This window comes from Colobus angolensis, unplaced genomic scaffold (assembly GCF_000951035.1).
Source record: "Colobus angolensis palliatus isolate OR3802 unplaced genomic scaffold, Cang.pa_1.0 Scaffold17, whole genome shotgun sequence".
NCBI classification, from domain to species: Eukaryota; Metazoa; Chordata; class Mammalia; order Primates; family Cercopithecidae; genus Colobus; species Colobus angolensis.
Window position 1 is genome coordinate 9,745,347 of NW_012114821.1, and position 22,463 is coordinate 9,767,809.

The 22,463-nt window shown below is 36.1% G+C and overlaps 1 protein-coding gene across 1 annotated transcript in view; it reads right to left on the reverse strand.

Moving 5' to 3' along the window:
• The window catches only part of KHDRBS3 (KH domain containing, RNA binding, signal transduction associated 3), a 199,861-nt gene that overhangs the window by 120,600 nt on the left and 56,798 nt on the right, over positions 1 to 22,463 (reverse strand). Inside the window, exon 2 of the mRNA XM_011938134.1 lies at positions 11,268 to 11,386. Within this exon, the coding sequence (XP_011793524.1) occupies positions 11,268 to 11,386 (119 nt within the window). The remainder of the gene's footprint in view (positions 1 to 11,267; positions 11,387 to 22,463) is intronic.

Genomic DNA, 22,463 nt, shown 5'->3' on the forward strand with positions numbered 1-22,463 from the left:
TTACTCAACTTCTCTTCTGTGTTCTTCCATGTTTTTCATATGTTAACAGGAAATAATAATGTCCATCTCACATTATAAAGATTAAATAAGTTAATAGTAAAGTGCTTAGAATAATGTCTCACACACAGAAAACCATTCCGTGTGTGTACACACACATAAACAGAAGTCTACACGTAAACAGAAGTTCTACTGTATTTTTCCAGCACCTAATTGTATTAGAAAGCATGCACCCCTCTTTGGAGAACACCACCCAAGGACTTGCTTTCTATACTTCACTGGGGAGAACAAAAACTGTCAAAGAACATCTTCAGTTTATAATCTACACTTACCTATTTCCTGCCCAAGGACAAAAATACAAAGGGAGAACAAACAAGGTTTATTTTCTCTTTATTCTCTTGAAATGAAAGAACAGATCAATACCTTTATTAGCTCAATGGGACATTTTAAGTTTAATAACTTGACCACTAACACAATGATTACTAAAATAAATTCCCATTCTTGGTATTCAGGATTCTGATCTCATTTGAATTATATCAGTGTAGTAAATGCCAAACTCTAAACAATAGTAAACCTAACAATGGACTTTGGACCATGGCATTCACATGAAATGGAGTAGCCTCCTCAGAAACAAAACACTTGTTTCTTAGCATAGTTGCTAACTGAGTCGAGCTTAGCATTGCAAAATTATTTTCAAGATTCTGATAACCATCCCTGAAAATAACAATCACTTTTTACACGGGCATTTTAACGTCCTAAGAGTAAGTCATTCCAAACTTGTGTTTAGGTGTTTGTTTATTTCAATATTGCAAGTATTTCAGGGTTCTCATCTAGATATATACAATTCCACACCCAAGTAAAGCACTGAAGGCATTCCAGAACATATTCCTTATGATTTAAACAAATGTTATGATCCACTATTTCCCATAATGAAGTCACTCTAGCCTGATAGTTATTCCACCCTTCTCCTTCATGTCTGTTAATGTCCTGAATTTATTCTTAAAGACTAAATTTAATTTCATCCATAATTATTTCTCTAGAAATAACTCTCCATCATTCCTTTAAATTCCATGCTGTGCCTCTACTTTTGTAATATTAATTCAATTTTTATCCTATATTATTTAGTAAAATTTATCGTTTCCCTTATTAGATTATGAATTACTGGAGAGTAAGTAGGACCCACATTTAATTAACCATTTTTCCTATATAATGGTTTCTCAACAAATACTTGTGGAGTTAAAGCTTTTTTTTCTCCAAATTGAATGGCACTATTCAATAAGGTTTTTATTGTTTTTTTTTGTTGTTGTTGCAGAGATTACAATATATTACAGTTATAAATACTATTGTTTAAACATATTAATTTTCCAACTATAGATCACTAGGTATTATTAGTAGTGGTTGGGATTATTTGGTGTTGCTCCATTGACTATAATTTTAACCTAATATCTATTTCTAAATGATAAACAGCCCAACTTATTTAGATGTTAGTAACGCTAAAGATCAATGAAGTGTACAAGCGACTTTCCAGAATATAATATGAGCAAAATAAGCATAGACATACACCCACAGGCACACACAAGTAATATACAATCTGAAATAAGCTATCTTACATACTTGCTATCTGCATTTGCTCAAGGTTGGATATTCCAGGAGGAGGTGTGTGGAGGACAAGCTATGAAGCCCATAAACATGAAATCCAGAAAATCCCAGATTGCAAAAGTCAGGCTACAAGTGGGGAGAATGAAATGGAAAATTTAAAATCAAAGGCAAGAAACTGATACAGCAAATAATCTACTGCAATAGATAGGGTAAGGGGTGACAGTGTTCTAAATTTTTTTTTTTTTTTTTTTGAGACGGAGTCTTGCACGTCGCCCAAACTGGAGTGCAGTGGCTGGATCTCAGCTCACTGCAAGCTCCGCCTTTAGGGTTCACGCCATTCTCCTGCCTCAGCCTCCCGAGCAGCTGGTACTATAGGCGCCTGCCACCTCACCCGGCTAGTTTTTTGTATTTTTTTAGTAGAGACGGGGTTTCACCGGGTTAGCCAGGAGGGTCTCGATCTCCTGACCTTGTGATCCACCTGTCTCGGCCTCCCAAAGTGCTGGGATTACAGGCTTGAGCCACCACGCCCGGCCGACAGTGTTCTAAATTAAGGAGTGAAATGAAATGTAAAGAGAGATAGATGGTAATTAATTTAGAAAGTAAATGAATGGTATCTGAAGGATGGAGGCAAGCAGGTCAATGAGGGAGAAGTGTGTAGGCAAAAATTACGTTCTGGTATCTGTAATGGGCACTCAAATACATGTGCTGTCTGTAATCTACTCAAGTAAAGAACACAGGAAAAAGTCAAGGTTGGCCAAGAAAAGGAGGTATGAAGTTGAGATATGGACATGGCAAGTCTCTAAGATGTCTGTGGGATATCCAAGTGGAAGCGTGTTCAGTGGCCATTTGGTCTAACAGTCGGAATAGAGACAGGTGACACACCCAGTGCCAGAAAGCACAGGTCGGGCTAGCTCATAAGCCTGACTTCTTTCCCTAGAATCATGATTCTCAGTCTGCCTTTGTATTATGTGTCTATTTTTCATGTAATTACATATCGATTATTTCTTTTAATGGAAATTTAAAAGTTTAATTTCTTAAGAGCATAGGCTCTGGAGTCAGACTTTTTGCCATTTTCCTCCAAAAGACTGCATCCTAGAAAACAGGGATTATGTTCTGTTCACATTTCCTATCTCCAATACCAGTACAGTCATGCAATTTTCAGTTGGTCCAATTTGGTGATCCTTATGGAGCCCAGAGCCAAAATAATCAGTATAGTAATATCCAAGATACATAAGCCCAGCAGTACATTGCTAAAGCACTAACAATATTTTTACTTTTTGGCTCAGCAATAGACATAGAGATGTATCTTCTATGACGTACCTCAAAGTAAGCAGAGACGTAATTAAAGAGTTAAATATAACAACATTCATCACACACTTTAATTTCTAAATTTACTGCTTTGTGACCAACGTACATGTAATAGACTGTTTCTAGTCTTTTAAATGTAATAAAAATTTTAGGGGCCTATATGTAAGGATTATAATCAAATTTTTAATTATTCATTGGCTCAGGAAAATAACACCAATGATAATAACACGCCCACAAACAATATCACTACATTATTTCAGGAACCCCTCAGTATATGCCTGGCTGTTTTTGGATTTCACTTATCAAATTTAAGTTCAAGTGTTGCTTTCTGCCTCAATAATCAAGCACTGTAAGGAGAGCAAACGTTAAGATTTAAATTCCCTCCACAATATGTCTGAAATGCTGTCATATATGTAAATACCAACCTAAATAACTTCCCAATTCTCACAGACAGGGGCTGTGTCGCAAGACCCAAGTCCAGAGCCTCTGAGAACAGGACAGACGTAGCTTCTGAAGATTTACTCTTCTGCTGCCGCTTACTGGTTCTTTTCCTTCCAGTTCCCACTACAAGATGTGGGTTGACAAAATGAGTAAGTAGAGGGGAACCTTCCACCATAAAACAACGGCCATTATGGGCCAATCAGTTTCTCTAAATTTATATAATCCATAGTGGCCTTTCTACTTTATCATAGGCCCAAGATTTAACGAATACCAGGAGCGACTCACAGTAAATAAATGTATCCTTAAGTGATTATTTTTAATATCAGGCTGCCTTGACGTCAACAAGATTCAAAATCCCAACTAGCCAGCTGCTATGGTTTGAATGTTTCCCCTCCAATTCACTGTGGGGGTAATTAAGAGGTGGGGCCTTTTGGGAAGTGCTGAAGTCATGAGGACTCTGCCCCCGTGAATGGATTCAAGTCTTTTAAAAGGGCTAAGGTAATTAGCTGAGGCTCTTTTTGCTCTTCCGCCTTCTACTATGCTAGGCGGCAGGAAGAGGGCCCCCACCACACACCAAATGCAAGTGGCTTGATCTTAGATTTCCCAGCCTCCAGAAATGTAAGAAATAAATTTCTGTTTTTTATAAATGACCCAGTCTCAGTATTTTGCTATAGAAGCGCAACGGTCTAAGACAACCAGATTAGTTTTGGCACTGTGGATACAAAAAACTAGCATACATGTACATTATCACTTTATTTCTAGAGGTAAATTACCAAGTGAACATCAAAAATCATTTTCACATAAATTATCTGAAAAAATATTATGTCTCTGAAAATCAATCAGGAGCAACAAAAATGGCAATATTTAACATGTCTATGACTGTAAAATATTTACTATCCTAGGAAATCTGTAAATCCATGATGATTTCCATGGAATAGGCTTCTACCAAGTAGTAATTTAAGGGGTTTTAAATTGTCTATGACATACTATACTACAAGGAGAAAATGCAAGCCCACTTCAAAAAAGGCAGTTTCCCTGAAACTTCAGGAACAGACATGTTTTATCTCTCAAAGATCCTTAACTTAACCATTTATATGAGGAGAACAAATACATCACATTCCCAACATTCAGATTATAGAAAAACTTTTAACGTTAGAAACTTTTGCCAGTTAAGACAAAGTTACTGCAAATAGTATGTACACAGATTTGAATGCTTAGAGGCTAAAAAAACAATTATCAAGTTAATAAATTTAATAAACCTAATTTAAACTTACAGGCATAACATAGCACACTAAACCTTGAAAATCACAATCACAGTACAAAAATACCTCCTGAGTAAAAACCTCAGGCACATTTTTCCCTAAAAAATTGAAATCTTTTTTATATTAACAAAGGTTACACTAAGTTATTAAAACATTCACGTACAGAAACATGTAAAGTAGAAAAACATCACAAAAACCTATCCTCCAGAAAATAACTGCTATTAAGATTCTGGTTTGCTTTTTCAAATAATTCTCCAACTTGGATACTGTATTTTCTGTATCTTGACTTTTCTTTTTTCACTTTATAGCATAGACACTTAAAACACAGCATTATGCATAGAGATATAATGTATTTAATGTCATATTCCAACTCACTTTTAAAAATGGTCCATAAGCATTCTTTCACCCCAGCATGACTATGCATGTGGCATTCGCTCTCCTGAAATAGTCTGCCTGATATCATTAAGCACCTGGAGAAACCTCATCGTCTACAACAGTTCAAATGCCATTCTCTACTTTAACTTTGCAGGACCTTTCGCCAATGCCGCCCACATTCTGCTCCCTTACCACTTCATTTATGTCTTCTATAAAAATCTGTCTGGTCAAATAAAATGGCTTGTAATTTCCCAAATGCCTTCTGTGCTTCAATATAGTGCTCCTCGGTCGCCACCCTTCAATTTCACTATCTCACTTCTGACCCCAGCCAGCCAGCCTCTTTAGAGACAACCTCCTTAGAGCAGCCTTCTCTGAGCCTATCACCAGGATCCTCCTCTCTGTCCTTTCAGGGCCCCCCGTTTTATTAATATTAACTTATTCATCTGCATTAACCAAAAAACTGGCAGTTTTTTGAGCCCAAAGACCATGACTTAATCACTTCGATTTTCCCAGAACAATGTCTGGCTCAGAGAAGACCCTCAATAAATGCTGGGTATAGACAGAGCCGGATCCACTGTCAGATGAACCAGGGGAAAAAAAATAAATGTCAACCCTAAACCGTAATGTATCTGTAGGTCCTCAAAGACAGGGTACCTTGTTCCAATGTTGATTTGGCATTTATATTGACCATGTTCCAAGCTGGCACTGATCAGCACCAGAGGTTAAGGTTTATCTGCAAAAAACCCATGGAGAACAATTTCCATAGCTTCTTAAAAAAACTTCCAAAAATTCATAAAACAGCATTTAGAATTTCACCCTTTACATGCTCAGATACATAACTCAAGAGAGTGAATATACATTAAGGTCTGAACACTAAATGATTCATTTGTCCAATGCTGTGCCATTGAAAGAGTGTTGAAAATGGTTCATTAAGGGAATAGATATTATTCAATTAATAGAAATCACTTTATCAGATGGAGTTTCACAAACAGTAGGTCTCTCTTGCCCCAGAAGCTGGAAGTGTACCATCAGCATTAATTCCACACTACACTGTTCTCTACTCACAGCTATTACAGAGGGGTATGTCCTGTTCGTTTCCTCCAGTTCATTCTATTAACTGACACAAGCATGAAAACTTCTTAGGATTGATTGTAGTGCTATATTAGCTTGAAACAGGGCTAGCTTTAAACTTGTATGCTCCATTATGCTAAGTAGAAATATTGTTTTTCAGTATCCTGAAAGCAGTAGACTTCTAAATGGTCTACTTCAGACATTGTTAAGTACTTGAAATAGACTCTAATCTCAAACACAGAAAGCCGACAATGAAAAACAATATTTGAGATTTTATTTCATATACTTTATTGATGTTATGAGTCAAAAATGATGTGAACACGTTCTGAGAAATGCATTGTCAGATGATTTCCTCACTGTACAAACATCAAAGAGTACACCTACACAAACCTAGATGGCCTATCTTACTGTATACCTAGGCTATACGGTATAGCATATTGTTCCTAGGCTACAAACCTGTTCCTCATGCTACTGTACTAAGTACTATAAGCAATTGTCACACAATGGTAAATATTTGTATTTCTAAACATCGAAAAGATACAGCAAAAATACAGTACTATAATCTGATGGGACCACCATCATATATGCAGTCCATCATTGACTGAAATCACTATGCAGCACATGACTGCACTTTATTTTATTTCATTTACAAACTTGGAGACAACAAAGTATTAGTTTCAGGTTAATCATCATCAACTAGACTATGAACTACTTAAAGACAGGGTCTATAGTCTGGTCATCTTTGTATCTATTGCATATTAAGTATACAGGCCATATAGAGCATAAAGAATCAATATACAAAGATTTCCACCTGTCATGTTTGAGTAATGAGCCTGTCTAAGAAATGTTCATGATGTAATTTTCTGTTTACAAGACACATATATTCCCCCGAGATCTGCAGGTATGGCTGAGTACATTCCTAACAGGCTGCCCACCTATAAATACCAATTGTAAACTCCTAAACTCACAGCAAAATATAAAAGTTAACTATCTGAAGCGCTGAAGACTGATTGAAAACGGGCAGATTCTGAAAGTTAGTTATGACTTCAGCAAAGAAAATACCCTGGGGTGAATTTACTCATTTTAGAGCTTTTGGCCTTAGTGGCAGAGATTGAGAAAACTATAGTGCTGAAAAGTGAGGGAAGAATACTAGAAAAGACAGCCAGAGTTGCAGATCACCAAATACTATGTATAAAATCTTCCAAAATCTCTGGCTGGCCCCTGAATCATATGACAGAAATTAAACACAAAAAGCCAAACTAAGGAAAGAAATGAACTGAGACTTGAACTCCTACCCAATAGACACACAGTTTATACTCTAAATCCAACCAAGTTAATTAGCTATTAAAACAAAAATATCAACATTCTTCCAAAGAAAGAAACAGAATTCAAGGTTTCTACAATGTACATTCACAATAGCCAGTATACAATCCAAAATTACTCAAGATGCAAAGGACTGAAGCAATATGACTCTTCATCAAGACAAAAGACTCCCAGTGCAAAATAAATCTAAGATGGCCAAGATTTAGAAGACTCAGAAATTAGTAGACAGAGATGTTCAAGGACCTATTTAACCATACTCAGTGACAGAGGAAAATAATACTTGCAATGAATTAAAAAATAGAAAATCCCAACAGAGAAAAAAATATTTTTACACACATACATGTGTATATGATTCCAACATGAATTCTGAAACAGATGATTACGATTCCTGATATAAAAAAGTTACTTGGTGGGTTAACAGCAAAATGAAGACAGAAATGAATCATGAGTTTAAGATACAGCAATACAAGTTATAAAATCTGAAGGACAGGGAAAAAAAAAACCAGAGCCACTGAAACCTTTGTGAGAGTGACAAAAGGCTGAACATACGTGTAACGGAAATCTCAAAAGAATGAGAGGAGAAAGGATCAGAAAAATGATTGAAGTAGTAACTGAAATATTATGATAAAATGTACAAGTCCTTTTAAAAACAAATTTTTCACAAAAGATATCATAGGAAATCTGCCTAGTGTCATATCAAAGATATTGAATTCATCATCAAACTCCAGGCCCAGATAGCTTCACTGGTGAATTCTATCAAATATTTACGAATAAGTAACACCAATCTGATATATGTTCTCTGAGAAAATGGAAAGAAACACTTATCCAGTCATTTTATGAAACCAGCATAACACTAACACTAAAATCTGACAAAAATATTACTCTAAAAAATGTACAGGTCAGGCTGGGAGTGCTGGCTCCTGCCTGTAATCCCAGGACTTTGGGAAGTAGAGACAGGCAAATCACATGAGGCCAGCCTCTTCAACATGGAGAAACCTCATCTCTACCAAAAATACAAATGTTAGCTAGGCATGGTGGTGCATGCCTGTAACCCCAGCTACTAGGGAGACTGGGGCATGAGAATCACTTGAACCGAGGAGGTAGAGGTTGCAGTAAGTCAAGATTGCGTGACCGCACTACTCTGGGCAACAGAGCGAGACTCTGTCTCAAAAAAAAAAAAAAAAAAAAGGGTATAGGTCAGTATCACTCATTAACATAAGATGCAACTGAATCCAGCACTATATAAAACAGATAATATGTCACTATTAAGTAGGGTTTAACCCAAGAATACAAAGAAGGTTTTAGTTTTAAAAATCAATCATTAAAATCTACCATATAAACAGTACAGAGAAACACCTTGTGTTTATTTCAATAGATGTAGAAAAAGCATTGAAAAAAATTTACTACCCACTGAGGATCAGAACTCTGAGTAAAACTGAAGTAGAAGGGAACTTCCTCTACCCAACAAGTGAAATCTACCAAAAAAACCCTGTAACTAATATTGCTCTTAATGCTAAAGTAACTGCATGTCTTCCTCCTTGATTAGAAACAGGAATAATTTCTACTCTCCTCATTTGCCTTCAGCATTATACTGGAGATATTAGCCAAAATAATGCAAGTAAAATAATAAGATGCATAGAAACTGGAAAGAGAGAAGTAAACTGTTTAAGTAAATGATATAATGATGTGCATGACAAATCCTAAGAAATCTATAAAACAACTTACTAGAATAAGTGAATTTAAATTTAGCAAGGTAGCAGAAGTCATGGTTAGTATACAAAATTTTATATTAGAAAAAAACTGGAAAACAGAAATTTAAAAATATTCAATTTACGGCAATGTCAAAAAAAACACAAAATATTTAGGAATAAGTTTAACAAAACACATACCAAACTCCTACCTTAAAAAGTACAAAACGTTGTTGATAGAAATTAAATGGAAGACTCAATATCGTTAAGACGTCAAATCTCCCACAAATTGCTCAACAGATGCAATGCAACTGCAATTCTAATCCCAGCAGATGGCTTTGTAGTGATTAATAAAGAAATTCTTATATTTATATGTAATTTTAAAGGATCTAAAATATCTAAGTAATCCTGAAAAAGAAGGACAAAGGCGGAGGAACTATATTACCTAAACTCATGTCTCACTATGTAAAAACCTATAGTAATCAAGACAGTGTGGTACTGGCATAAGAATCCATAAACAGATTAAAAGAAGTGAACTGAAAGCTTAGAAATATACCCCCATTTATATGCTCACCTGATTTTCTCATCAAAGGCACCACAAGAATCAGTGGAGAGAAACATCTTTCAACAAATAGTGCAAGAAAAACTAGATAACCATACGGGAAAAAAGATGAACTTGAGCCTCTCTCTCACACTATATACAAAAATGCATTTGCGATACATCATAGACCTAAAAGTAAAAGCTACAATAACACTTTTAGAGAAAATACAGAAGAGTATCTTTATAACTTATAAATAACTCTAACATTTCCTTGAAGTTGGCAAAGATTTCAAGATTCAAATACATGAATAGCCAGTAAGGATATGAAAAATTGCACAAAATCATCAATCATAAGGGAAATGCAAATTCATACCACAGGAAGATACCAATATACCATCAAAATAGCTAAAATAAAAAAGGCTGACAGCACCAAATACTGATGGGGGTATGAGGCGGCCACAACCACAACCTGCATACATTGTTTGTAGAAATGTTACAAAGTATAAGTGTTTTGGAAAAAAGTATGACAATTTCTTGTAATACTAAATACACAACAATTTTCAATACTGGGTATTTAATAAAGAGTTACAAACATATCTGGTTATGAAACAACTTGTACAAATAGCAAAGACATGGAATCAACTCAAATCCCTATCAATGACAGGCTGGATAAAGAAAATGTGGTACATATACACTATGGAATACTATGCAGCCCTAAAGAGGAACGAGATCATGTCGTTTGCAGGGACGTGGATGGAGCTGGAAGCCATTATCCTCAGAAAACTAACACAGGAACAGAAAAGCAAACACCTCATATTCTCACTTATAAATGGAAGCTGAACAATGAGAACACATGGACACAGGGAGGGGAACAACATACACTGGGGCCTGTCGTGGGGGTAGGGGGAGGGAGAGCATCAGGAATAACAGCTAATGCATGTGGGGCTTAACACCCAGGGGATGGGGCAAACCACCATGGCACACATTTCCCTATGTAACAAACCTGCACGTCCTGCACATGTATCCCGGAACTTAAAAAAAATACAACATTAAAAAAAAAGAAAAAAAAAAAGAAACCACATGTATAAAAGTGTTCACAGCAATTTAATTTATAATAACCGAAAAATTAAAAGTGCCTAGACATACGGATAAACAACAATGATACATTCAGGTAACAGATTATTATTCATCAATCAAAAGAAATGAACTCCTAATACACACAACAGTATGCAAGAATCATGTACATGAACATTCAGAAGAAAGACAAAGGAAAAATAGGATTTAAATAAAATATAAACAATGATATTGTGGGACTTTTATGTACCAAGCATTTAACACAGATTATCTCATTTAATTTTAAATCATCCAACCTCATATTACAAATGCGGAAACTGAAGTGGAAAAAAGCTGACCAGGTTTGCCAAAGTCACACCGCTAGTTTGACTCAAAAGGATAGATTTTCAGGAATCTGTAACTCATACTAAAGTTAAACAGAAAAGACAGAATGACTAAATTTACTAAGTGTTTAATTAACTTTAAAAGTGTGTGTAGGGGGATGCTAAGAGGAAACATCTCTAAAAACACCAAATGGGATACAAATTAAACACGTGCTCCCCTTTGATTCAGGTTAAAATATCAGCAGTGTAGACCTCACTGTCTTACCTTAGGGAACTGTTTTACAGGAATTAGCACTTTCTGTCCCAGCTTCATGTTCTTATTAATCACCACATCGATGTACTTTTCTTCATCCTTGCCTTCTCCTTTTTGAAACTTTTCTATTTCTGTGGAGGCAAAAAGATAACCATGAAGTGTATGACTCAGAAATGCAGGGGTTGGGTGTTCTGGTTAGCTCTGTTGTGGCATGAAATCAACTACTAGTGAAGTATGGACTATTAAATTGAGGCAACTGTTTTCAAGTACATTTCCTGTTTTATCAATGATTCTTCATAAATGGAACAGAAGCATGTATCATGGCTCTACAAAGTCAAATCTCAACTGCTCATACCAACAGGGGAGAACAATAGACCAGATAACAAACACAAAAATAAGTTACTTCGGGTCTTCTGGATTCCTAGATAAGGCTGATCAAATAAAGAAGAAAAGCCGTAAGTATTCACAGTTCAGTGATGCAAAGCGCTGAAACATCCCTATTTATCAATCTTGCCTGGCTTTTCAAGGCTTCTACAACTAAGAACTGATTCTATGATGGCATTAAACACCCTATACAACCTTCCAGTAGCCCACCTCCCCAGTCAAATCTTCCCTCCTTGCATATGACACATATCAACTATATGCTAAGGTCTTTACTAATGCTCTTTGCTCTACTTGTTATGATGATTTCATCTTCATCTCCTTTCGAGACTCAACCACATTAAATCTCATTTTCTGTGCAAGTGTTTCTTTCCTCAATGGGGCGGCAAGAACGGAAGAATCAATCACTCTCACCCTGATACTCACAAAGCACTTTAGGTGCAACTCTACTACTACCCTTAGACGGAAAAAAAAATGTGCTACCTCTCCCACTAGAACATACATTTCTCTCAGGTAAAATCTATTTATTCACTCATAAACATCTTCAACTAAGCAAGTTCCAAATCCTAGAAAATTTTAGCATAGTTTAATTCACCCTACGGCGCATAGTATTTGGTTGTACAAGAGATACAAAATTAGGCGCTTGCATGACTGCTGAATGAATGAGTACGTCAACTGTTACCTCCAGGGACCAATCAATAGACACCCAGCTTCAGAAAAGGATAAACAGCAGTCTGGAGAAGGTATCAAAGACAGCACCAGTTGTACAAAGGAATACACATATTTATCCATTTTGCTTAAGCTAGGAACACTTAAGAATGTTCATATGACACATATCAACTATATGCTAATGTCTTTACTAATGCTCTTTGCTCTACTTGCTATGATGATTTCATCTTAACATTTAAGATGGCACATATTAATATGCCATCCCTGGACAAGATAACTCACATTCATTACATAATTCAATCCTCAAAACAGATGACAAAGAGGAGTTTCAAAGAGGTGACTTCACAATAAATGGCAAAGGTAAGATTCACCCTCAGGTTTGTTCGACTCAAAAGACAAGGTGCCTGTACAGTCTCTCCCACCACTTTGTATGTCATATCAGAAAAAAAGTAAGAAAGATGTTTACAGTATCTTGGGATAAATGAAAGATTTATTTAAAGCTGGAAGCTTCGGGCCTGAAGCAGCCAATGGGCTTCATAATTCCACTGAGGAGCTTTCACTCCATCATGCTATGCAGCCTCCCATTTCTAACTAAATTATTGTCTATTAAACAAAGGTTTTGAATGAGCAACAAAGAATTATTACAATTTAAAGGACACTAAATGGGACATAAAAATTCTAAGATTCTCATTCAGATCTGCTAATAACTGTCTTTGCAATTAGAAAAAGGTACATCAGTTAGGATGCGGGTTTTTCAAGTTTAAAATGAGAAAAGGGAATTAGAATATCCAACGATTTGGTTCTAAAACCTTAGGATCTTGTGTGACTTACAAATGTTGACAAAGCCTCTCACTCCTTGATGAAACTTTGGTCACTAATAGTAAGCAAGGTGCTTTCCTGAGTTCTGTGAGTCATTATAGCAAATTATCAAACCTGAGGGAGGCTCCTGGAACCTCCACATTTGTAGTTAGGCAGAAATCTGGGTAGCCTGGGCATTACACTGTGGCTGGCATCTGAAGTGGGGGCAGTCTTACGGGATTAAGTCCTTGATCTGTGGGGAGGGGAGGAGGCCTGATGCTAATCCCTGCAGTTAGCTTCAGAATTGAATTACTGGCTACACAGCTGGCATCAGAGAATTGGTTAGTGTATGAAGACACTATACAATAGGGATTAACAGTGATGTGGTGGGAGAGACAGAAGGAAGCAGGGTAGAAACTGAAGATAAAAAAAGGATGGCCAAGAGAAAACAGCAAATTATATCTGCAGCTTCTAATCAAAGCTTCCAAGAGGAGATAAAGACTAAGTCACCAAATAAATGAATTAGTCATTTTGTTTGCTTTCTTGTACTACACTATGTTTTGATCCTGAAAAATTAATTCTAAGTGGAATCTGTAATGGAAAATAAACACAGAAATACAAGAGTACCTTTAATTTTTATCGATTTTTTCTATAAAAATAATACATGCACATGGTAAAAATTTAAAACAATATGACAAGATATAAAATTTTTTTAAGGCTTCTCCTATCACTTCAACTCCAGAAATAATTATAATCAACTATTTTTATATACTCTTTCAGAAATTTTCCAAGAATAGAATAGACACACACACACACAGTTTGAAAATTGTAGCACCAATGGTATAAACGAGCTACACTGGTTTTGTTTTCTTCAGTAAAGAGCAGTAAGTCTCACATCAGCTGCTCCGAGTATAACAATTCATGACTTCAGCTTTAAGTAGAAGAAAATAAATCCCACCTTTCATTATCTATTTATGCAATAATTAGAAACACCTTTGGCATAGTTAGAAGATTCAACAAAATCAGGTACACTGAAACGTCCTAAAATATTTTTTTGTAAGGTATGTGTATGTGTTATTCTTTTCTTTTCGAATAACAAAGTAGTTTAGTAATTGTTGAAAACTCACACCAGATGCACAATATTTAAATCCACAAATTCAGAATTCCACGTTCTTCCTTGTATCAGTGTTATTTAACATTTTGACGTAAGAAAATCATATAAGTAAGCTTTTAAAAATTAGAAATTATGTATTTTATCACATATTACAGTTTAAGATCATCGATGATTTTAAAAAGGAAAATGAAAGAAAATCTATATAAAATATATAATTTTCTCTCTACATATACACGGTGTCCTACAAATCTTAAGTTGCTAGAACGCACTGTTTCTATCTCAAATTTTGAATGATGTTGGAATATTTTACTATTTAAGTTTTTTTTTTTTAATTTTTTAAGCCTGATGCCATACCAGAAGCATGCAGGTTTGCATTTAATGGGCCTAAAGCACCACACAACAACACAAAGAGAGACCTGAGCCCCATCGCAGGAGTCAAACAGACCTGGTTTAAATCATGACTGCTGTACTTTCTTCAGGCCCTGGTGCCTTCCAATATACAATTCAAAACTGGTTGAAACTTTTACTGTTTTCAGTAGATGCTGTTCAATCAAGAATTTTTATTTTCTACTTGAGGATTTTAAGTAGCTTAATGTTTTCTTTGAAATCCAGAAATACACAAAATGGAGAATTGTACATAATGCACAAAAATGGAGAATTGTACAAAATTATCTATGAAATCTTGAGACAGCTGTCTCAAGGATTTATGCTTGTCCCTAACTGCGAGTTATATTCAAAAACCCCTGCTACCACCCCTCTCATCCTCCCTGAGGGAGGAAAGATGCTTGAGATCCACCAAGATGGATGTGACCCTCTAGTTAACTGTAGCAAAGAGAGGCCACCAATAGAGAAAACCCAATCAGATTTTCAAGGACGAATGCATAGGGGATTTGACTTTCCCTAATCCCCAGATTACATTTGGTACCAAACAGCTTAATGTACCAATACCATCTCCTAGCTCAGAAATAATAAGCAAATGTGTGATTAAGGTTTTAGATAATGTAGGGGATTAAAATGCTATGTTTTCAAACCATATACACCAAACTTCTCTCACTGCAGAATTCTTGTTTTCAGTAATAATATCTGTATTGTTTTTTGTTTGTTCACTTGTTTTGCTTTGGTCTAGTACAGAACTTCCTAAGCAATGGCCTCTTTTCCTTTTTAATGTACCAGATATACTAAAGTCCACTAATCTTCTAAAAATAGCTTAAAAAATCTTTGGATTTAAATGAGCAAAGTTTCCAATATAAAAATTTTAGTAATGTAAAATTTTTACAGTAGCTTCATTTCTCTCATATAATCAAACACACGGATTATTATTTTTCCTTTGTTCTAGCAACTTCATTTCTAGAAATGTAACCTACATATATACTTAGATAGATGTGGAATATTACACACAAAATTATCCACTACAGCATTGTCTTTAATATCAAAAGACTGGGAACCACCTAAATGTCTATCAGCAGGAGCTGGGTAAGTAGGCTAGAGCACACCCTAGAGTAAAATAGCATGTAGTTACTGCACAAAATGAGGAAACTTCATGTTCTGATAGTCAAAGATCGGTACCAAATTCACTGTTTACTTACACACAAACACACACAATGTAAGAAAAAAATGTTTAATTTACTTATATACACACAAAAAACCTACCTATTGATATAGAGTTGCACACCATGTGACGGCGTTATAGTCAACATGTATCACAGTGGTCTTGTAAGATTACAATGAGGCTGAAAAATCCCTACTGCCTGGTCATGGTTCAGCTGTGGTAACCTCTCAGCACAAAGCATTACATGTCTGTGGCAACGATAGTGTAAACAAACCTTCCACGCTGCCAGACGTATAAAAGTGTGCAGTAATGACCCAGTCCTTCATATTCACTCACCACTCAACCACTGACTCACCCAGAGCAACTTCCAGATCCACAAGCTCCACTCATGGTAAGTGTCCTATGCAAGTATTCCATGTTTTATCTTTTGTACTGTATTTTTATTGTGCTTTTTCTATGTTTAGATACACAAAATACTTACCATTGTGTTACAACTGCTTACAGTACTCAGTATGGTAACATGTACTCTGGCTTTGCAACATGCTGTCTAAGTTTTGTAGTCTAGTAGCAACAGGCTATACCACCTAGCCTATGGGTACAGCAGGCTGCACCATGTAGGTGTGTTTAAGAGCAATCTATGATGGTCCACAACAACAAAATCATCTAAGGATGCATTTCTCAGAACACAAATCCCTGTGGTTAAGCAACAAAAGACGGCATAAGAAACTAGTTATCTATTTGGCATGGAGAGAATAAAGGAGACGGGATACAGAAATACTTTTCATTGCATCTCTTCTTTCATTGCTTTCAATCTCTGAAACATGTGAACATTTTACCCATCTAAAATGGCATGCAGGGGACAGGAAAGGAAAAGGAAAAGAGACTAACAGGGTAGCCTGTTGGGGCTACAGACTGCACACAGGAAAGCGGTTAATTTGTGGTGACACAGCAGGAAGGGCCAAAGCAAATATATACTCTGAGCTCACTTCTCTCTCCTGCCAAGCTTCTGCTACTGACCACTAGTGGATAGCTCTTCACCCAGCTCAAAGCCAGAGGGTAAATATATCTATGATACTGGCCTTGTACCACGCTTATCAGCCTCTGGGCACAGAGCAGAGTAGCGAAGGGTGGAAGGAGGACCTGATAAGGCAAAAACAACAACAACAAAAACAACAACAAAACTCCAACCCTTCATCTTTAGCAAACACAATGAATCTTTAAAAGGAGTTTCTAATACCTCCATTATATACAAAAGTACCCATCTGAGCTCACCACACATAAATTTACACAGCAAAATATTGAAAAAGAATGAAAATTATTTTAGAGGTCACTTATGCCAGTAGCAATTAAATTATAATTAGTATTTTGTTGATGACTCGTGAAGTACAGGGTTGTGTGTTTGACTTAAATTATATCTTTAACCTAACAAATATATGATCTGTCGCCTGCATTTTACAGAGTGAGATCCTGAGGACTGAAATGGTTAAGAAGTTTGCAAAGGTTAGAGAGCTAATTAGCACAGAATTCAAATCTAGATATATCTGACTTTTTTTTTTAAATTGTTATAAAAAACACAAACTTTATAGTCTTAACCATTTTTAAGTGTGCTGTTCAGTCCATCCACACTGTTGTGCAGTAGATGTCCAGAACATTTCTGTCTCACACAAGTGAAACCCTATGCACATTAAACTACTCCCCATTTTCCCTCCCCTCCAGCCCTTGGTAACCACCATTCTCTTTTGTTTATATAAATGTGACTGCTTAGCTGTGTCATGTAAGAGGAATCATACAGTATTTGTCTTTCCATGCTTGGCTTATTTCACTTAGCATAATGCCCTCAAGGTTCATCCATGGGGCAGCACGTGGCAGTATTTTCTTACTTTTTAAGGCGGAATAATATTCCACTGTAGCTATATAATGCATTTTGTTTATCCATTCATTGGTTGACAGACATTTGGAGTGTTTCCACCTCTTAGCTATTGTGAATAAGTAAAGACTACACCCTTTAATCTCTTTTTTCCTTCTTTCCTGAAGTGAGATGTGAAAATGTTCTAAAGCTGTAAATCACAAGCATTGGATGTTCTTAATGTAGCCACCTCTGCTTACCCCTTCACTTGATTCTCCCACAGCCAAGTGATTCTGTGGGAAGCACTGCTTCAATGTACAGAGAACAGCTTGAACTTTCAGAACCTCAGTACTGGTGATCTTTAGTGAACTCTCAAAGTAGACTTAAAGGAATAGCTGAAGGAATTTTATGTTCTAGGTCCAAATCCAAATGAAAATATAAATTCCACTAATGTCAAAATAAGCAAATTACAGAGTTAAGTGAGTACAAAGGAGTCAAACAGAAGCAATCTTTGCATAAAGTAGACGAAGAAAAAAAAAAAAAAAGAGGGGCAGAGGAGACATGACTGTACCTCTTTAGTTGCTGAAGCCTAAGATGATTAAATAAAAAAATACTCTAAGGTCTTGCATGGTTATCCCCCTAATGTAACTGGTCAATTTCCATGGTTGTAAGTTAAGGTAAAAATTGATGCTCTAGCCCCCAAAACTGAAAGAGATAAAAATAATGGCAAAAGGGTCCCCTTTCTGCATGCAAGGCACCTTTTGAACACTGCTGACTGTTGAGTTCTTAACTGCTAAGTAATAAGAAGAACTTTGTCAGTAAAAAACTAAAACATAAAACCTCAGAGAGTAAGAGTCTTGGAAATAATGCAGCCAGATTCCAACTGCTTGAGTTTGAATCCCTGCTATGGTACTTAATTATATTGGCTGTCAGAAAGTAACTTAATCTAAGTCACAATTTCCTCATCAAAGAAATGTAGAAATAACAGCACCTGCCCCATAGGGTTTTTATGAGGATTAAATAATTTAATATTTGCAAAGAACAACAATACCTAGTTAAGTTCTATATAGGCATTTGCCAAATACTGTACATGCCTATACTAGACAGTAGGTTCTTGAGGGGTGAGATTTTATCTAATTTAACTTTATGAAGCAACTTAGAAATTCAAGTCTGTGTCCAGCTCTTAATTAAAACATCAACATCCCCTTCACCCCACAGATGAATTGATAATATCCTTCACAATGGCCTGTTTTGCTGTATAAAACTTGTACCACAACAGAGTATATTTTCATATACTCATTTTTCACACTTTCTGTGCCCAACAACAAGATGGTAAGCCCATGGAAGGTTAAGAACATCGATTTATTCATTTTTGTTATATCCTAACACTCTAGTATAGTAATTTAGCATAAGGACTGTACAAAAGGTTACTAAATGGTTGAATAAATGAAAGAATGAATGAATGTTTAAAATAATTTAAAGGAGTATAACGAGTGTGTAAAGAGCTAGCTAGCAGTCACTGCTGAAAAGTGCTCTTCTAAAAACTGTAACTTGTTTTTAAGAGCTATTAATAGAAGTTCATAAAAGGTCAGAAAATAACTGAATAATTCCAATCAGCCTGCACAATGACGTACTGGTGTGGAAATTAATAAAGTTAATAGAGTTACCCCCCACCCACTTTTCCAAACACCTTAACTCTTGTGTAAAGTTTAATTAAAGGACAGGCATTGGCCTGAATCTATAATAAAATGAGAAGCTCATATAAGATGCTCAACATTCAGAAATCTATTTCAAAATAGTACAACAGTCCAGCTGGAGTATTTGAATTGTTTTTAAAAAAAATATAAAGAGTAGTTACAGCCATTGTAAATTCTATTGGACAAATTACTAAAATGTTACTGTAGCTGCTAATCTGAAAAGGAAGTTTTTAACCTTCAACATGACGAATGTTTTCACTAAAGAATTATTTTATTTAAGCAATCCAAACCTAACTGAATACCCATTACATTCAAACCAGAGTTGAAAACACTGTAACTACCCAAACGAGATTGATTCATACAGCGCCTAATCTTGCAAATAATAGTCCATGAACAAATGACACAGCAGAGATACATATCACTGTCTAATAAGGACAAATAAGCTCATCATAAATACACATAAACATACCATCTAGAAAGAAACCACTCGATACTCTAAATATCACAAATGCTTGGAAAACTGATTTTTAGAAACACAGAGCAAATATTTGTATGTAAAATGTCCTTAAATATACATACAACACATAAGATTAAAACATATACACGAGAAAATGACAGTCAAATTTCCAAAAAGGAAGACAGGAGGAAAAGAAAGTAAGAATAATAATGAGGAGGATGGAGAGGAGGATAAATTAATTAATTCTACCCACCACGGCTAATTAACGAAAATACTACAATGATAGCAGCAGCTGGAATTTATTTAATGACTATCCTCCAAGTAGTCAATCTGTAACACTGCTGCAAAGTAGATACAATGTTCTTTTACAGAAAGGAGATGACTATTTATAGACATCCAGTGACTGAGCTAGAGTCCCACATCCAACAGAGATTCAGGATTCCAGCCCCAGGTTATCTGATTCCTATGTCCATGCTTCCTCTACTTTCTTAGTATTACTGTAGCAGAGAGATCTTGATTTGGGGTGAGAAAAAATATTTTGGATGATTACATTTTGGGGAAACTCACCAAGTTATTACAAGTATCAAAATAAATGTCTATGAAAGTACTTTGAAACTACAACACACAAAGCAAATATAGGTTTATTTTAAAAACAATTCCTAATTTCTGATGGTTTATTTACACTGTTAAAAAAAAAAACAGGGGGCGGGGGGAGAGGAGAAGGCTGTACACTGAGATGGCTCCAGAGCCTTGGGTTCATATGGAAGCAAACTGAAACCCAACTCAGAGTGAATGACCACAGACGAGGAAGAGAATACTTAAGCCTAACCAATGAGAAACCACCAACTAACCTGGAACTAGAGACTACCAATCAAAAACCATCAACTGGCCAGGTGTGACGGCTCAAGCTTGTAATCTCAGAACTTTGGGAGGGCAAGGCGGGTGGGTCATTAGGTCAGGAGATCGAGACCATCTTGGCCAACATAGTGAAACCCCATTTCTACTAAAAATACAAAAATTAGCTGTGCGTGGTGGCAGGCGCCTGTAGTCCCAGCTACTCAGGAGGCTGAGGCAGGAGAATCACTTGAACCCAGGAGGTGGAGGTTGCAGTGACCCGAGATTACGCCACTACACTCCAGCCTGGGCAACAGAGCGAGACTCCATCTCAAAAAAAGCACCATCAACTGTCCTCTAACTAAGAACTTTCCACTTTAACCAACCAAATATTTTCTTTGTCTTGCTTCTACAAACATTTTATGAAAGTTCTGCCCTCACTCTCCTTTGGTGAAACCCTGAACCACTTGAGCTCCGAGGCTGCCCAATTCATGTCTGCTCAAATAAAGGCATTACAGTTTCACTGTGCCTAGCCAGGCACTGTGGCTAACACCTGTAATGATGGTACTTGGAGAGACTAAGGAAAGAGAATCACTTGATCCCAGGAGTTCAAGATAGCCTGGTCAATGTCTCTACAAAAAATACAAATAATTAGGCATGCCTGTAGTCCCAGCTACTCTGGAAGCTGAGGCAGGAGAATCGTTTGAGCCCAGGAGGTCAAGGCTGTAGTGATCTATGCCTGCACCACTGTGCTCCAGCCTGGACAAAGAGAGAGACTCAGGTCTTAAGGAAAACAAAAAACAAAACAAAACAAAAAACAAACAAACCAAAAAAACACAGGAAAAAGAAAATTTCAGCGTACCTAAGTTTATCTCTCAATAGCTCTTATCTTATAGAATGGATTTCAAGAAAAATTTGTGACACCAAAATGATTCCAGAGAACCAAATCTAAATACATTTAAAAATTCCAAACACTACTGAGAATTATTAACATTTTATAAAATTCTTAAGAAAACAAATGCTACCAGTGTCGCATTTGTCGCATTAATTTCTCCTTAATTATATGTAGTCATTCACAAAATGAAAGGCATGATGATAGGACAAGACAAAGACAAGAATGACAAAGACAAGACACAGTCATTCAATGCCTCAAGGAGATAAAAATGTATCCCTTAAACAAGGGGAAGTACTCAAAGGTCTTCACAAGTGAGTAGGTTATTGGATTTTGGTACTGTATTCTAACAATTTTAAATAAATTCATAAATTTCATAGGTTTGTTAAAATTGTAAAACAATAAGGACCAAAGAGTAGAAATTGAAGATGGGATGTTCCCTAAAACTGGTGGAAGGAATCTAACAAGTTGAATCATTACCATATTTAGACACTATACTGGAGGCTTTATAAACATTCAGTCCTCATAACTTCTCAGAGTGCTGGGACAGAAATTACCACTTCCTTTTTCCCACACCTAATAAACGGCAGAACTAAAGTTCAGTTCCAGCACTGTCCAACTCTCAAAGGTTTTGCCCGTTTCCCCAGATACCAAATTACAAAATGCTGGCTTCAAAACAAAATGAAATCCTCCAAGAAACAAGTCAATGAAACAGATTAAGTTTGACCTCCAATAAATATATGGAATTCTATCAGGATAGTCAACTGTATTCATTTAATGACCCCATTTACTAAGATATGTAAAAGAGGAACTCAAAAACATCATAAATGTACAATAGTACAAACTAAATTATATCATGCTATCATGTACAGTGGTAAGGATGACAAATGACTGAGATTGAGGTTCACCTACAGATTTATTGGTCCCAGTGGTGAATACTGGTGAATTTCTCTTTTTTTTTTTTTTTTTTT